General features: G+C 35.4%; 1 protein-coding gene across 4 annotated transcripts in view; it reads left to right on the forward strand.

Moving 5' to 3' along the window:
- SPIDR (scaffold protein involved in DNA repair) overlaps positions 1 to 19,331 on the forward strand; it is a 562,488-nt gene that overhangs the window by 233,897 nt on the left and 309,260 nt on the right. For 3 of the 4 annotated variants that reach the window (XM_032421906.1, XM_032421904.1, XM_032421905.1), the window contains one exon: positions 9,471 to 9,571. The exons of the other annotated variant lie outside the window; for it this stretch is intronic. In XM_032421906.1, coding sequence (XP_032277797.1) covers positions 9,471 to 9,571 — 101 coding nt within the window. The remainder of the gene's footprint in view (positions 1 to 9,470; positions 9,572 to 19,331) is intronic. 4 annotated transcript variants of the gene reach the window in all.

The raw sequence follows: 19,331 nt of genomic DNA on the forward strand, positions 1-19,331 counted from the left end.
GACAGAAAGGAGCAGAAAGCTTATTGAAGAAATAATGGCTAAAAACTTCCCTAATCTGGGGAAAGAAATGGGCATCTAGTTTCAAGAAGTCCACAGAGTTATAAATAAGATGAATTCAAGAGACCCACACCAAGAAACATAATTAAATTATGAAAAGTTAAGAGATTTTTATTTTATTTTTTTTAAAGATTTTATTTATTTATTAGAGAGAGAGAGCACAGGCAGGGGGAACGGCAGGCAGAGGGAGAAGCAGGCTCCCTGCTGAGCAAGGAGCCCATTGTGGGACTTGATTCCAGGACCCTGGGATCATGACCTGAGCCAAAGGCAGACGCTTAACCAACTGAGCAATCCAGGCATCCCAAGAAGAGAATTTTTAAAGCAGCAAGAGAAAATTTACCTTGTTATGTACAAGGTAACCCCCACGGATTTTTAGTCAGTGGATTTTCTAGCAGAAACTTGGCAGTCAGGTAGGGAGTGGCATGATATATTCAGTGTGCTAAAAGAAAAAAAGCTGCCAACCAAAAATACACTACCCAGCAAAGTTGTCCTTCTGAACTGAAAGAGAAATTAAGAGTTTTACACAACTGCAAAAGCTAAAGGAGTTCATCAACACTAGTCTAGTGTTGCAAGAAATGTTAAAGGGACTTGTTCAAGCTGAAACAAAAGGACACTAAAGAGTAACAGGAAAACATGAAAGTATAATCTCATCGGTAAATGTAAATATGTAGTTAATTTCAGAATATTCTAATGATGTAATGGTGGTGGGTAAATCACTTATAGTATGAAGATTAAAAAACAAAAGTATTAAAAAATCTATACAAAAATTTTGTTAATGGCTAAACAAGATAAAAAGATGTAACTTGTGACATCAAAAACATTGTAACAGGGGAGAATAAATATATAGAGCTCTAGTCTGCATTTGAATTCAAGTTGTTATAGGTTAAAATAGACTGTTATAAATATAAGGTGTCTTAAGCCTCATAGTAACTGCGAAGTAAAAACCTGTAATAAGCAGTGCCTCGGTGGCTCAGTTGGTTAAGTGTCTACCTTCAGCTTGGGTCTTGATCTCAGGGTCCTGGGATCAAGCCCCACATTGGGGTCCCTGCTCAGTGCAGAGTCTACTTCTCCTTCTCACTCTCCCTCTGTGCTCTCTCTCTCTCAAATAAATAAATAAAATCTTATAAAAAAAACTGTAATAGATAAAGGGAAAGGAATCAATACAGACTATTATAGGAAATCATCAAATTAATATGGAAGAGACAAAGAAAGGAAGAAAAGAACAATTGTATTACAAAAAGGCAAAAAACAATTAAGAAAATGGCAATAGTAAGTCCTTATCTTTCAGCAATTACTTATAAATATAAAGGGATTAAATTCTCCAATCAAAGGACATAGAGTGGCTGAATGATTAAAAGAATAAAACCCAACTATATGTGCCTCTAAGAAACTCATTCATTCCTTAAAGGAGCACATAGACTGAAAGTGAAAGAATAGAAAACCATATTCTGTGAAAATTGAAACCCAAAGGGGTTGCTATACTTATATCAGACAGAACAGACTTTGAGCCACAAACTCTAATAAAAACATGATCATTATGTAATCACAAGGGTATCGGTTCATCAAGAGGATAGAACAATTATAAATGCGTATGTACCTAACATTGGAGCACCTAAATATATGAAGCAAATTTAACAGATATGAAAGAAGGCAGAAATACAATAATATTAGGGGACTACAGCACCCCACTTTCAACAATAGCTAGATCATCCAGATAAAATCATTAAGGAAACATTTGACTTAGAGACATTACATCAGATGGACTTAACAGACATTTATAGGACAATACATCTAAGAACAGCAAAGTACACATTCTTCTCAAGAGCACCTGGAACATTTTTCAGGCTAGATCGTATGTTAGACCACAAAACAAGTCTTAACAACATAGAAGATTGAAATCATAGCCATCTTTTCTGACCACAATGGTTTGAAACTAGAAATCAATTATAGGAAGAAAACTGGAAAATTCACAAATACATGGAGATTAAAAAACATGCTCCTGAACAACCAGTGGGTCAAAGAAATCACAAGAGAAATAAAAAAAATCTCAATTCCAAAGAAATAGAAATACAATATACCAGAACTAATGGGATGCAACAAAAGCAGTTCTAAGAGGGAAGTTCATAGAGATAAATGCCTATATTAATGGGAGAAGATATTTGCAAATGACATATCAGATAAAGGGCTAGTATCCAAGATCTATAAAGAACTTCTCAAACTCAAAACCCCCAAAACAAATAATCCAGTCAGGAAATGGTCAGAAGACATGAACAGACATTTCTCCAAAGAAGACATACAAATGACCAACAGACACATGAACAAATGCTCCACATCACTCAGCAGCAGGGAAATACAAGTCAAAACCACAATGAAATACCACCTTACACCAGTCAGAATGGCTAAAATTAACAAGACAGGAAACAATAAATGTTGGCGAGGATGTAGAGAATGAGGAACCCTCTTACACTGTTGGTGGGAACGCAAACTGGTGCAGTCACTCGGGAAAACAGTATGGAGGTTTCTCACAAAATTAAAAACAGAGCTACCCTACGACCCAGCAATTTCCCTACTGGGTATTTACCCCCAAAGATACAAATGTAGTGATCCGAAGGGGCACCTGCACCCCAGTGTTCATAGCAACAACGTCCACAATAGCTAAACTGTGGAAAGAGCCAAGATGTCCATTGACAGATGAATGGATAAAGAGAAGATGTGGTATATATGTACAGTGGAATATTACTCAGCCATCAGAATGAATGAATACTTACCATTTACATCAACATGGATGGAAGTGGAGAGTATAACGCTGAGCAAAATAAGTCAATCAGAGAAAGACAATTATATGGTTTCACTCATATGTGGAATATAAGAAACAGCACAGAGGTAATAGAGGAAGGGGGGGAATGGGAAGTCATCAGAGAGGGAGACAAACCATGAGAGACTCTTAACTATAGGAAACAAACTGAGGGTTGCTGGAAGGGAGGGTTGATGGAGGGGGATGGGGTAATTGGGTGATGGGTATTAAGGAGGGCATGTGATGTGATGATCACTAGGTGTTATACACAACTGATGAATTGAACACTACATCTGAAACTAATGATGTACTTTAAGTTGGCTAATTGAATTTAAATTAAAAAATTTTTAAAAATGCCTTTAGTAAGAGAAAGAAAAAAGACCTGAAGTAAACAATGTAACTTTATACCTCAAAGAATCATAAAAAAACAAATTAAGCCCAAAGTTAGTAGAAGGAAGGAAATAATCAAAATCATGGTAGAAGTGTATGATATAGAGACTAAAATGACAATAGAAACTATCAATGAAACTAAGAGACGATTTTTGGAAAAGATTAAAAAATAGATAAGTCTTTATCTAGACATACCAAGAAATGAAAAAAAGACTCAAATGAATAAAATTAGATATGCAAGAGGAGGCATTACAACTGATACCACAGAAATACAAAGGGTCATGAGAAATTACTGTGAACAATTATACACTGACAAATTGGACAACCTAAGAGAAATAGATAAATCCCAGAAACATATAGCCTACCAAGACTGAAGCAGAAGAAATAGAAAATCTGAACAGATCAATTACTTGTAAGGATATTGAATCAGTAATCAAAAACCTCCCAACAAAGAAAAGTTCAGAAACAAATGCCTTCACTGGCAAATTCTACCTAATCCTTCTCAAAGTCTTTTAAAAAATAAAAGAGGAGGGAACGTTTCCAAAGTCATTTTACGAGGCCAGCATTATTCTGATACTAACGTCAGAGAAAGACACCACAAGAAAATTACAGACTAATATCTCTGTTCAACATCGACACAAAAATCCCCAACAAAGTTTTAGTAAACCAAATTGAAAAAAGGTTCATACACCATGATCAATTGGGATTGATTCCAAGGATGCAAGGATGGTTCAACATACACAAATCAATCAACATGATATATATACCACATTAACAAAATGAAGGAGAAAAATCATATGAGTATCTCAATAGATGCAGAAAATGCTTTTGACAAATGTCAACATCAATTCATAAGAAAAAATGCCAATGATTTGAGTATAGAAGGTACCTCAACATAAAAAGGCACATATAATAAGCCTACAACAGACATGATACTCCTAAGATGAGGAACAAGACAATGATGCCCACTCTTGTCACTTTTATTCAACAGATTACTAGAAGTCCTAGCCAAAGCAGTTAGGCGAGAAAAAGAAATAAAAGGCATTTAAATTGCAGAGTTAAAAATAAAACTGTCTCTATTTACAGATGACATGATATTATATGTAGAAAACCCTAAAGACTCCAGCAATAAACTGTTAGAACTAGTAAATGAATTCAGTGGTTTCAGGATACAAAATCAATACACAGAAATCAGTTGTATTTCTCTACACTATCCAAGAGAGAAATTAAGAAAATAATCCCATTTATAATTGCATCAAAATATTAAAATACCTAGGAAGAGGGGCACCCGCGTGGCTCAGTTGGTGAAGCATCTGACCAGCTCAGGTCATGATCTCAAGGTCCTGGGATTGAACCTTGGGTCAGGCTCACCGCTCAGCAGGGAGTTGGCTTCTCCTTCCCCTTCTCCCTCTGCCCCTCCCCTCGCTCATATACATAGGAAGAAATTTCACCCAAGAGGTAAAAGTACTGTACACTCAAAAGTATAAGACACTGATGAAAGAAATCAAGGAAGTAAAAAATAAATGTGTTCATAGATTGGGAGAATTAATATTGTTAGTATGTTAATACTGCCCAAAGCAATCTACAGATTCGGTGCAAGCCCTGTCAACATTCCAACTGCATTTTTCACAGGGATAGAACAATCTTAAAATTTGCATGGATCCACAAAAGACTTTAAAGAGCCAACACCATCTGGAGAAAGAAGAACAAAGCTGGAGGCATCACATTTCCTGATTTCAATCTATATCACAAAGCAGTAGCAATCAAAACAGTATGGTACTGGTATAAAAATAGACATATATTTCAATGGAACATAATGGAAAGTCTGGAAATAAACCTATGCATATATGGTCAATTTCTTTGTGACAAAGGAGCCAAGAATATACAATGGGGAAAGGACAGTCTCTTCAATAAATGGTGCTGGGAAAACTGGACAGCCACATGCAAAAGAATGAAACTAGACTATGATCTTATACAATACGCAAAAATTGATTCAGAATGTATTAAAGATTTGAATTTAAGACCCAAAACCATAAAACTCTTAGATGACGACTTGGGGGTAAGTTCCTTGACATAGATCTTGGCAATGATTTTTTGGATTTGATGCCAAAAGCAAAAGAAATTAAAGCAAAAATAAACAAGTGGGACTACACCAAACTGAAAAGCTTCTACACCAAAAAAGAAAACCATTAACACAATGAAAAAGGCATTCTTCTGAAAGGGAGGAAATATTTGCAAATTATACATCTATTAAAAGATTGATATCCAAAATCCATAATGAACACCTACAACTCAGCAAAGAAAACAATCCAATTAAAAAAGGGCAGAGTAACTGAATAGATACTTATCGAAGAAGACATACAAATGGCCAACAGGTACATGAAAGAGGTGCTCTACATCACTAATCATCAAGGTAATGTAAGACAAAATTCAGAGATCTCAATCATACCTGTTAGATTGGTTATCATCAAAAGACAAGAGATGTGGGAGCCTGGGTGTCTCAGTCTGTTGAGCAACTGACTCTTGATTTCAGTTCAGGTCATGATCTCAGGATCATGAGATCAAGCCCTGTCTTGGGCTCCACGTTCATTGGGAGTCTGCTCTTCTCCCTCTGTTCCCCCCACTGCTCCTGTGCATGTGTGCACTCTCTCTCTCTGTAAAATAAATAAATAAATCTTTAGGGGGAAAAAAAGATGAAATAACAAGTACTGGTGGGGATGTGAAGATAAGAGAAACTATGTGCACTGTTGGTGGGAATGTAAATTGGTACAGCCACTATAGAAAACAGTATGGCGATTTCTTAAGAAAAAAATTAAATACAGAACTATCTTATGATCTACCAGTTCACTGTTCAGTAGTAAATCTATAAGAAATGAAAACAGGATATCAAAGAAATATTTGCACTCCCATGTTTATCATAGCATTATTCAGAATAGTTAATATGTGGAAACAACCTAATCTCAGCCGGTGGATAAATGGACAAGAAGATGTGATGTGCACATGCGCGCACGTGCGCGCACACACACACACACACACACATGAATATTATACAGTCATGAGAAAGCTGGGAGTCCTGCCATTTGTGACAACATAGGTGGACCTTCAGGGCATTATGCAAAGTGAAATAAGCCAGACAGAGAAAGATAAGTACTTGCATGGTATCACTTATTAAGTGGAATCTAAAAACAAAAAAGAAGTCAAACTCATAGAAACAGAGAGTAAGAAAGTGGTTGCCAGTGCCAGTTGTGTATGTATGGAGAATGTGGTAAAAGGGTACCAGATATAAGATGAACAAGTTCTGAGGATTTAAAGTAAAAGATGAATAAGTTCTGAGGATTTAAAGTAAAATACAGTAATAGCTACTACCTTTGAGCTTTGATAACCTATAATAGTTTTCAGATTGAAGAACAAAAAAAAAAAATCTGACATTAGTGTAAAAAGAAAAAGTAAAACACAGTGACTAATGTTGTTAACATTGTATTGTACAGTTGAAATTTGCTAAGAGAGTAGAACTTTAATATTCTCATACACACACACAAAAGTTAAATATGTGTGGTAATGGATTTGTTAATTAACTAGATGGGAGGAATCCTTTCACAATTTATATCAAATCACCACAATATACACTTTAAATATCTTAGTAAATCTGTCAATTATACTTCAGTGGAACTTAAAAAAAAAAAAGTTAATTTGTATGTATACAAACAGAGCCTTATTGAACTGCCTGCATGACTTTTTTTTTTTTTTAAATAATGTGGTATGGGGGTGCCTGTGTGGCTCAGTCAGTTAAGCAGTTGCCTTTCCTGAGACCGAGCCCCAGGTCAGGCTCCCTGTTCAGTGGGGAGTTGGCTTCTCCCTCTCCCTCTGCTGCTCCCCCTGCTTGTGCTCTCTCGCTTGCACTCTCTCTCTCTCTAATTAATAAAATCTTAAAAAAAAATAATGTGGTACAGGTTTTTACTAGAATTATGATTGTTGAATAGAAGTCATGGTGTTTCCATTCCTAAGTTTTGTTGCATATGATGAGAATTTCTCTGGGCAGATTGGAACAGAGATATTCTGTGAAGCACCAGTACAGCTCCTAATAACTAAAAGCAAGCTCAAATGCTGATTCTATCTTATGGCTCTAGATATTCCCACATGCAGAGAACTGTTCTGCATTTATTTTTACTCTATCTTTTTACTTTTCATCTTCTAATTCCTACAGTTTACTTGTGAGATTCTACAGTTTACTTGGGGATGTGGCCTTAACTGTATACTGCTTTCAGATTGCATTTTTTCTTCTTTTCTTTTTTCTTTTCTTCACAGTCATAGGATTGAAAAACCAACATTTGACAAATAACTGTCTAGATCATTGTACAAAAAATACAGTGTTTTGCTTTTTTTTCTGTATTTATTATGAGTTTCTTTTTAAGTAGTACTTTCTAAGAGGCAGTTGATATATCATTGAAGCTAAGCTTATGAACTCTGGAGCCAGACTGCCTGGGTGTGCATCCAGGTGTGCCACTTATTACATGTCTCACCTTGCATAGGTGTTTAATTTCTCAGTGCCTCAGTTTATCATGTGTAAAATGAGGATGACAATAGTACTTAGACTTTTATAATGTTGTTTAGAAAAGGAGTATAAATGAGTTACTTTCTGTAAACAGAAGGCTATGAAGCGGAGCTTACACATATATTAAGTAGAGATAGACATTTTTATAAAGTAGAGGTTCTTTGGCATATTTGTGATTATGAGAATTATATATATATATATTTATATATTACACATTCAGAAATAATAGTGCCATTGGAAAACAAGTGTCTATAGAAAAACAAAGTAGGTAGTATGATAATATACATAATATGTATAAAAATAAGACCTTTCAGTCATTTCAGTGGAAAGAGCATAAGGTGCAAGTAAAAATCATAACAAAATCAGTAACACCAATGACTATTTTTTGAAGGTTTAAATGCTGGGCACTATGATAAGTCTTTTCTGGTTTCAACAACTTATTTCATCATCTGGCTAGTTATGTAATATTGGAGAATTTCCTTAACCTCTCTCTAAGCTCTGGTTTTTATCATCTATTTGGTAATTATTGATATTTGTTCTTTCTTTATAAAGGTATATTATTAGAATAAAATGATCTCTTTTATCTATCTTCAGTACGTTATCTGTGTACTGAAACGATCAGTGAGCTGGTACATAATTGTATGAGATAATATATTGATAAATTATGTAGCATGTGGTCATATGGTGGTTAACAACTGAACCTGACTTTTCTTGAGAGCACAGATGTGTTAGGAGCTGCTGACTTCTCTGACCCTAGGTAGTTTACTGAATCAAAAATATTTATATATGTTCATATGTATTTATAATATACATATAAATGAATATACTTATTATATATGATTTAATATATGTTAATATAAGCATTGTATTATGTTAATATAAAATATACTTATATTTATTATATCATATAATATATAACAATGTAATTATATAACAATATGTAATTATAATATATAATGTATATTATATATAATATATAAATATTATAATAATATAATTGATATATTAGTGTAGTAATATATAATGGTATAATATATATATTATTCATTGATGGGGAAGGGTTTTTATGAAGTATGTCCATTTTTATGAATCATCTTCTTGCCATACATGGAAGTTTTTTTTATTTTTATAATGTTGGTATCCTTGCTGTGTGCTTGTGATTAATACTCAATTGTCTCTGTGGTCCAAATAATAAGCCCATACCCAAATTTTCTTATTTAATGTATTGCCTATCAGCAATTTGCAGGTTTTATTCTTGACTACAATTCTGACCACACTTTAATTTATATGTTTTGTCAGATTGTGAGGCTCCCCCATGGCATGGCTCATTGCCTTCTTTGCATTCCTGGCATCTAGCACTTTGCTAGGTAGAACAGGAAAGAAGTGATCCGTATATGTTTATGGGATAAATAAACTAGGAAAGAATAGAAAGGAAGTCAAATTGATCTGAAAGTAGCTTGTATTTCTAAGAATCCAGAAACTGAGCTTCTAAGAAATCTTTAAAAAATTACTGATCTAGGAGGATTGGGCCTCTAGGAAGACGATGTAATGCCAAATAAGTTAGGATTTGTATGTTTAATCTATTTGTCTCTGGTTGGAGAGTATAAAATATAAATGTTCCAACTATTTTGAAACGTTTCTTTTAACTAACTTAATACATTATAATTCATTAAACAGAGGCGGGCTAGCAGAAAGACTAAATGGCCTGCAGAATCGAGAGAGATCTGCCATTTCTTTGTGGAGACATCAGTGTGTTTCTTACCAAAAGACACTTTCAGGTAAGGCCTGCACTGACATCTGAGACTGTGGGTAAAGAATGTGCCAATTGAAAGTATTTTACATTAAGATATATAAATTTGATCATTACTATTTTCATGACGTTTTCTTTTTCTCCAGGTGTCCTTTAGGTCTCAGAAATTTTTCTGAAAGATGAGTCCGTTCTTACAAGGTCTACTGATCCCTCCCCATAGAACTTCTCACAGTTCAATAGAAGACTTATTATTGATCTTACTTGGAGGGTTCTGTATTAGGCCTTTCTTTTGTTGTATCTTTTGCTGTATCTGAAAGCCAGTAGCTTTCAGACTTTTGTGACTGCGACCCCTAGTAAGAAATACATCTTATATCTTCTCCCAGCGCACACATGACTTACATGCACACACACACACACACACACACACACACTCACACCCCTGAGGCAAACATTTTATAAACAGCACTAACCTTACTAGGTTTGATATACTCTTCATTCTCTTTTATTTTTACCATAATCCTAGTCTCACTAAATTGATGTAGGTTCGTTCTAATGAGTTGCAAGATGTAGTTTGTAAGTTGCTACTACAAGCAAGTGACTGGAAACTCTTGTTTCTTAACAAACTGTTTGATCTTAAAAATACTTCATATACCTAGAAAAGCTTCCTTTCCTGTGAGACTGTGTTCTTTTTCATGGTTTCTTCCTGAGTGGTCTCTCCATCAGGAGGTGGGGAAGAAGTGGGTGAACATGGTGTCTATTCCAAATCTATTAATAGTTTTCTCTCCAGGGGGATCCTTGGAATGGCTCACAGGTTATTTTGGCAAATGTTAGAATGCAAAATAGAACAAGAGTGCTAGGTAGAATACTGAACTAGTATGTTGTCAACTCTTGCACATTTCTCTGGAAGACTTTTTTTAAGTCTGATCTCATTTATTATCTTTAAAATACTTCTCAGCTGGCACCTGGGTGTCTCAGTTGATGGAGCATCTGACTCTTGATCTCAGAGTTGTGAGTTTGAGCCCCAGGTTAGGTGTAGAGATTACTTAAAATTTTTAAATCTTAAAAATAAAATAGGGGTGCCTGGGTGGCTCAGTCAGTTAAGTGCCTGACTCTTGGTTTTGTCTCAGGTCCTGATCTTATGGGTCATGAGATCAAGTCCCACATAGGACTCCATGCTCAGCAGGAGTCTGCTTGGATAATCTCTCCCTCTTCTCCACTCATTTGTTTGTCTCTCTCTCAAATATATAAATCTTAATAAAATAAAATAAAAATAAAATAAAATAAAAAATAAATAAAATAAAATAAAAAATAAAAAATAAAATATAAAATAAAATAAAATAATAAAATAAAATAAAATATAAAATAAAAAATAAAATAAAATAAAAATATAAAATAAAATAAAATAAAATAAAATCCTTTCCAGCTATCTTTTAGCAACTGTCTTTTCTCTTTCACATTCTTGTATTAGAGTATTATAATACATATCAGGATGACCCAAGAATACTTTTTTTGTTACACGGTGCTATGGATCAGCCTGTTGTTACATTTATTACTTTGTATCTTGTCATTTTTTTAAAACAAGGATTATATTAAATAATCATCTTTACAACTCATTTGATTAGTCAGAAAGCCAAGCATATATAAAGGTTGACAAGTTGTATTACTCAGGGAAGTCAGTAATACTCTGGCTTAAGCACAAAAAAGAATTTAATAGTACTTATAATTGAAAGCCACAGGGAGAAGATTTCATGCTTCAGGTATATTGGTCTGAAAAGGTTGTTAGGTCTTTTCCATGTGGTAACTCACAGCTACAAGTCCAATAAAAAGAAGGCTTTCTTTTTCAGTATTTTACCAGAAATTCTGAAGTGATTTTCATTGATCTGCTGAGACATGTATCCATCCTGGAACTAATCAGTGTTGAAGTAGAATATAATAAATAGCACTATACTAGCCCTATGATTAACTTGTGATCTTTTTCTATTAAGACTTATTTAATAAAAATTAGCAAGTACCATTTATGGTTTAATAATATATTATCTCATTTTAGTGATCTTTCATGTTCTCCTATTTATAAATACTTATATATACATACTTAACCTCTCAAATATGAATGTACTTGACTTGGAGAGATCACTTTCTCCTATAATCTATTCACCTCCACCTCTAACTAGTTCTGTTTATTTTTTATTTATTTATTTTTTATTTTATTTTATTTTATTTTTTAAATTTTTTTTTTTTAAGATTTTTTTTTTTTATTTATTTATTTGACACAGAGAGAGAGAGAGAGAGCACAAGTAGGCAGAGCTGTAGTCAGAGGGAGAGGGAGAAGCAAGTTCCCCGCTGAGCAGGGAGCCCGATGTGGGGCTCGATCCCAGGACCCTGGGATCATGACCTAGGCCGAAGGCAGTTGCTTAACCAACTGAGCCACCCAGGCGCCCCTAACTAGTTCTGTTTAGCTTTGTGTCATTTTCAATTTAGTTTGGGATTCTATGCATTTAAAATTTCTTTTGTTCTGCTTGAACCAGAAAAACAAGGCTTTGCCATCTATTTCTCTTTGTTCCTGTTCTGCTTTTGCCTCCCTTCCTTTGAAGTAATCATATAAGAGAATAGTAAGCTTGGATTTCTTTTTGAGTGGATATAAATATTTAAGTTATTAAATTTCAGTACGGCAACTTTTATTTCTTAGTGATATAGACTAGCTTTATATTGAGAGGTTGGGATGGGGTCATAAGCCACAAAATGGTAAAAACAAGATGGGAAGAACGGAGGACAAGAAGAGGATGGCAAACAGAGTAACTGGGATACTTAGCTTTTCCTTGGAGTCTGGCCACTGTACACTTAAAAGGCCGAACATTGGAAGTGCCATCTATATGCTACATTAGTGTTCATGCCACAGCCTTTTTTCCTTTCCCTAACAAAAAGGTAGAATGTTAATTCTTGAGGGTTCTTAAAAATCTTATAGTATCAGCTCCTTTTTGGGGGATGGAGAGAGTATGTGGCCTAGAAGAGGGAAATGACTTGCTCTGATTTTTCAGATTAACGGAAGAAACAGGGCTAGAACCCTAGCCACCTGACTGCCAGTGTCATGCTCTTTCAGTGGGATCACTTTTTGCCTCATAAAAATAATTTTTTCACTCCTCTACCAATTTGCTCTTGATATTACATTAAGGAATAAACAAACACCCCAGATTGGACTTTATGTGTCCAGTATGGTATCTCTCCTGAATTTTGTTGACTCTATAGCCTTGCAATATTGTAAATATCATCAAGATGAGAGGAAGAATTGGTCAAACTTTAATTTGGACCATAAATTCCTAAGAAATAATTGGAGAAAAATAGCTTCTTCTTTCCTCCTTCAACATTGTCCTTGTCATTGTTGTATCACATTTGAAGGTTTACTGTATGGTAGGTATAATGCTGAGGGCTTACTATATATTAAATCATTTAGTATGCAAAATAATGCTCTAAGATTCAATTTGCTTTCCTTATTTTCCAGATGAAAAAGCTGTAGGTCAGGGCACCTGGGTGGCTCAGTTGATTAAGCACCTGCCTTCCACTCAGGTCATGATCCCAGAGTCCTGGGATCGAGCCCCACATTGGACTTCCTACTCAGCGGGGAGGCTGCTTCTCCCTCTCCCTCTGCTGCTCCCCCTGCTCGTTCTCCCTCTCTTTCTCTCTCTCTCTCTCCCCCTATCTCAAATAAATAAATTAGAAAAAGAAAAAAGCTGTAGATCGAATGAATATATGGTATAGATGAGTAAGCCCAGGTTTGAGGTTACTCTGTAGTCCATGTTCTTATTCACCAATCCGTGTGGGCCTTCATTAGATGATCTGTTTGGGCTGGAGAAAGGATTTAAGAAGGCAAGTGATTAAGGAACCAGCAAAATTAGAAATACTGATAAAATGTGATTTTGTTTGGGGAAAAAGTAGTCTTTCAGTGTGAAGGACCATATCACGTTCTTGAGACAGCACTATTTTAAGGAGTCTAGGACATAAATTTGAAGGTTATAAATCATGAATCTTGTGTAGGATACCCTAAAATCTTATGATTTTGATAGGGAGGTGGCAGACTGTCTTCTTAATTATTCATGTTAATATACACTAGAAGTCATTCTACATTGTTGTCCAGGTTTCTCATTACAGTGAATTGACCAAATTGTCAAGCACAGACTAGAGACAGTTATCTTCTGGAAGATGGAATAGGAAAATATCAAGTCAAACAAGTGTGACTATGTGCCTGAAATGAAGGGGAAAAATATGACCTTTTATTTGGCTCAGAAGCACCAAATAGTTTATTTGGAATGTCCCTTATAATTTGGGGATAGAGGGTATATCAATTATACCATGAATAAAGGACAAAGGCAAAATGAAACAAAAACACAGAGTCAAAAATGAATCCATTACTTTGGTATATGAATGTGCCCATCTCCAATGGTTTTACTTTGTTTTGTTTTTTAAGTAGGTTCCATGCACAACCTGAGGCTCAAACTGATAACCCTGAGATCAAGAGTCATGTTCTCTACCGACTGAGATTTGGATTTTATTTTTCCTTTCTTTTAGATGAATTTCTTATTTTTCAGGTCTATTAGATCCTCTTCTTGGTGTCTTGTAATACGTCGTGCCATTTTTCTCATTCCTTTTGATACAACTTATTATAAACATGGATTAGGAAGAAAATTTCACTATTTTGTTTACTTTATGGCCTGGCAGAAGCTTTTTCTTTCAGTTTACATTTCTTATTTCTACATATTTATAGTAACTGAGTAAATAAAAGAAAAATGTATTAATATTAAATAGAGGTAGTTCCTTCTAACCCCAATCCCAAGAATGAAAATTTAGTAAATAGCTGAGATTTAATGATGGATTTATTAAGATATCTATATTATTAATCTAAACTCTCTGAGCCTCTTAATTTCCCTATCATAAGTGAGTGTAATAGTAGTACCTCAACTGTTGAGCTTGTGCTAACAATAAATCTGATACTTCATGGGAGCACATACAGCTGCAGGGCAGAGTCAGCACTCAATAGATGGGGAAAAGAAAGAGACACGGCATTATTCTGCAAAATCAGCTTCTCCTCCTCTTCCTTAGGGTTTGGATGTACCTTTGGGTTTACAAGGTACTGCAGTCAGAGTTCCATTTTATTTCTCACAGACGGAAGTGGATTGTTCATCCTAGGTTAATTTTGACTGAACAGGTGAATACATCGGGCTTGGCTTTCCCTTCTTCTAATGGGTTTACTGAGAAATCTAGGAATTAGTAGTACTTTTATGAACCACATCTTGGCTTTTGGTTAGATATTAAGTATAGCATATCTCACTCAGTCTATCTTTATCTCTTTCAGACATGAGAAGTAATGGTTTACAAAATTAATGTGTCGATTGTAATTATTTACTTGAGGCCTTTCTTCTTACATTTGTTCCCATTTGAAGAGTATTATCTAATTAATCCATAATGCGGAGGGGTGTGCACTTCCTTATTGATTTGAAACGTTTGAGTGATTGTCTCCAACACATCTTTCTGCCTTTTTTGAAAGCTTTTTATTTTGAGATAGCTGTAGATTGACATGTAACTCATGCAGTTGTAAGAAACAATACAGAATGATTTTCTGTGCCCTTCGCCTGCTTTCCTCCAACAATGACATCTTTCCTAACTATATTATGATAGCACAACCAGGATATGAATCCAGGATACAATTCACTGACCTTATTTAGATTTTACCAGTTTTACATATACTTGTGAGTTTGTGTGTGTGTTTTATGTAATTTTATCATGTATAGACTAAGATGCCCATCACCACAGTCTGGATACAGAACAGTCCATCACCACAAGAATTCCTCATGCTTCCATCACCACAAGTATTCCTCATGCTACCCTTTTACAGCCACAGCCACCTCTTTCCTACCCTCCTCTCTAACACCTCACAACTGCTAATCTCACCATTTCCATAGTTTTGTCATCTCAAAAATGTTATACAAATGGAATAATATGGTGTGTAACCTTTCGGGATTGGCTTTTTTTCACTCAGCATAATTCCTTCAAGATTTATCCAAGTTTGTATGTATATCAATAGTCAACTTCCTCTTATTGGTGAGTAGTAGTCCATGATATGAATGTACCAGTTCGTTTAACTGTGCACATGCTGAGGGACATTTTGATCATTTCCATATTTGGGCTATTACAAATAAAGGTGCTATGAACATTAGTGTACAACTTTTTGAGTGAACATAGGTTTTTCTTTTTCTGATATAAATGATCAGGGGAGAAATTACCAGGTGTTATAGTAAGTGCATGTCTAGTTTTTTGTTTTTTGTTTTTTTAAGATTTTATTTATTTATTTGACAGAGAGAGACACAGCGAGAGAAGGAACACAAGCAGGGGGAGTGGGAGAGGGAGAAGCAGGCTTCCCAGCGAGCAGGGAGCCTGATGTGGGGCTCGATCCCAGGACCCTAGGATCATGACCTGAGCCAAAGGCAGCCGCTTAACAACTGAGCCACCCAAGTGCCCCTGCATGTCTAGTTTTATAAGACGTTGCATGTTAATATCAAATATTTCACTGAATATTTCTAACATAACATAAAAATTTCCTTAACACCTTTGCTTTGTGGATTTTAATTTTTCTTTGCTTCCCTCATGTATAGCTTACTTTTCTGGGCTATTTTATAACTCCCACTTATACCATTTAATAATCAGTTTTGTTTTCCCTGTTTCTACCTTTGAGTACATTTCAGTATAAAAGACATATCTCAAGGTTCTTCAGACTTGAATAAATTTTAAATGTGTGCCTATTTCCTTGACTGTTTTTCTTTTTTCTTTTCTTTTTTTTTTTTTTGTGATCATTAAGGAGGGACTGAGGTTGGCCATTTAAAGACAGAGAAGTGTGTGTGCTGCACATAAATGCTAATGTAGATGGATGTGTGAGTTGACAGGCAGAGAAGAGGGGGCCAGAGGCCTGACCACTCAAGGCCTGGAGGCCATGATTGAATTTTCTTAAAATTTATTGAAGTGTAATTAAGATATGTTATATTAGTTTCAGGTGTACAACCTAATGATTTGGTAATTCTGTACATTACTTAGTGCTCACCATAAGTGTAGTTGCCGTCTGTCACCATACAATATTATTACATTATTTTGTTAACTATACTAACTATATTCCCTGTGCTGTACTTTTCATTTCCATGACTTACTTATTTTATAACTGGACTTCATACTCCCCTTTGTCTATTTTGCCCATCCCCACCCCTCGCCCACCTTCCAAGTGATGCCTTAGAAATGCATTTTGAAATGTGGCTGTGGAATAGGGAATGGATGATTATAGAGCAGAAGAAAAATATTTCCTAGATTTCTCTTCAGGAACCATTCTATTTTTCTTCTTCCTTTTTGAGAGGAAACAGTTTTCCAACACTGCTTTGTGATGGCCAGTTTTTATTATGTGATATCCAAAGCATTTCAAGTACTTGTTAATCCATTTAATCCTAACAATAACCCTTCCAGTTAGGTCTTCTGATACTATTTAAAGATGAAGAGAATGTGGACAGGCACAGCCCCGTGTGTCTGGCCAGCAGGTAGCAGAGCCGGATTTGCATCAGACTGTCAGTAGCTTCTGATCATAGCCCATCTTGTTCTACCTAGGTTGTTGGGAGGCAGATCCAGGCAGGCACTGAGAATATATGCCTGTGGCATGACTGAGTTCTGGAGATATGAGTGTAGCAAAGTCTATGCCCCGATCCCTTGTTCAACCTGTGTTTAGTAAGAGCGTGACAAATACATTCACAATGTTTGATATCTAAGTTTTTTAAACCAGAAATAGTTAAGGATATTCTTGGATGGACAAAACCTGTGAACTCCTTGTATTGCTTAGGAAGAGAGTAGGGGGGAAAAAAGGTAAGTGGGAAAAAAAAAAAGTTCTTCGGATAAATTATTTTTCACTATGAGATTTTTGTTCTGAAAACTTCACTCTAAATTTGAGAAAGATTGTGGGGTGGGGTTGGAGAAAACAAGTAAAATCAGTGAAGTGCAGTAGCATTTACTGGTGTCCAAAGCAGAATTCTCTCTGAATTTTCTTTTTCCTCAACTTGTGGCTATCAAATATGTTGAGAGTGGTCACTAAGCATGTGTGTGTGAGTTCTCACTTTGGAACACCCTTTGATATGCTTGAGAAGGTAAAAATGATGTAGGTTTTCTGTGCATGTGTATGTGTTTCAAACATAATAAATATGTTGTCTTGAGCTTACATTAGTATTAGTATTATAAGAGCAAAGAATGAATTTAGTTATTCATATTGGTATTAGTATTTAATAGCTTTTGTATTAGCATTTTTATTATTATTATTATTATTTTTTGCCACTGGGTCACGGTTAGCTGAAATTTTGTGAAGTGTAGGCCACAAAACATTATAACTTCTGTAGTGCCTTTCTCCCACACTGCTCAACAGCATCTTGATACTGCCACCAGGGAAACCTTGCTTTCCACTTACACCACTAGCCAGCCCCTCAGGAACCTCTCCCCAGTTAGTTGGTAGAATGCCCATGCTGGTTCACCTGGACAAGGTACTGAGTCTCCTTAAAATTCACAGAGTTATTCAACTGCCATACTCTATTAGTTAGCTGTGCACTATTAGTGTATCTGTTTAAAGTAAATATGTTCAGATTTCAGGAGTTCTTATTTTCTCTTTTCTCTTATTATTTTAATTTCCTAGTCTCTTTGCATTGAGAATAATTATTTCCTTAATTTTCCCACCATGATTTTTACAAAATTATATTCACTTCCTTATTGTTTTTCCAATGTCACATTTTATTACACATGTCCCCTTCAAAGGTTTTGTTATTTTTTTATGGGGTTTTTGTTTTTATTTGTTGTTCTTTTCTCCTCCAGAGAACAGTCTCTGAATTTAGGGGGAAAATTGCCATTTGTTATTTCTTCCTGGATTTCTGGATACCAGACTTGAAAGTTTTTCAGAGATGATGCAAATAGGTGAGACTGGAGTTCAGATTGATGCAGATAATATAAGTGATGGCTCCCACTGAATGCTCCTTCCTGCCAAGCACTGAGTGAGGCAGTGCCTACACACTTCTTCATGTCACCAATCATCTCCAGAACCCTTCAGAACTGCACTATGCCTTCCAGATTATAAAAGTACCCAGAATGTTCTATTGTTAGTCCATAGAATCAAAAATTGTTTGTTAAATGAAGAAAGCTGATTTGGGAATGGGAGACAGGACCACTACTCTTTTAAATCCTGTTTGTCACTGCCTATTGTTAAACAAACAATGTGGGGTGGGGTTTTTTGTTTTGCGGAGCTTTTTTGGATGTTTAAGGTCGCTTCAATTAGCTAATTGAAAACATTGATTCTCCTTTAAGTTGTATTGTAGAAGGTAAACAACTAAATAATATTTAGTGTCTTTTTCTATAAAATTGTCATGTACATCATTTATGCAGAGGAAAATTTTTTATGCCTGTATTTCGTTTCTTTCTTTTTTTTTTTCTTTTAAGATTTTATTTATTTATTTGACAGAGAAAGCACAAGCAGGGGGAGTGGAAGGCAGAGGGAGAAGGAGAAGCAGGCTTCCCGCAGAATAGGGAGCCCCATGCAGGGTTCGATCCTAGGACCCTGGGATCATAACCTGAGCTGAAGGCAGATGCTTAACCGACAGATGAGCCACCCAGGTGCCCCTGTGCCTATATTTCTGTTTTGGTTTTAGTTATCTGAAATCCATGTTCTTTTCCCATACTCCTGCTTTACTGGTGCTTAGAATCTCGTGGTGGAAATGGATGTTTGCAGGAGAGGG

Source organism: Phoca vitulina, unplaced genomic scaffold (assembly GCF_004348235.1).
Source record: "Phoca vitulina isolate PV1807 unplaced genomic scaffold, GSC_HSeal_1.0 scaffold25, whole genome shotgun sequence".
Lineage (NCBI taxonomy): Eukaryota > Metazoa > Chordata > Mammalia > Carnivora > Phocidae > Phoca > Phoca vitulina.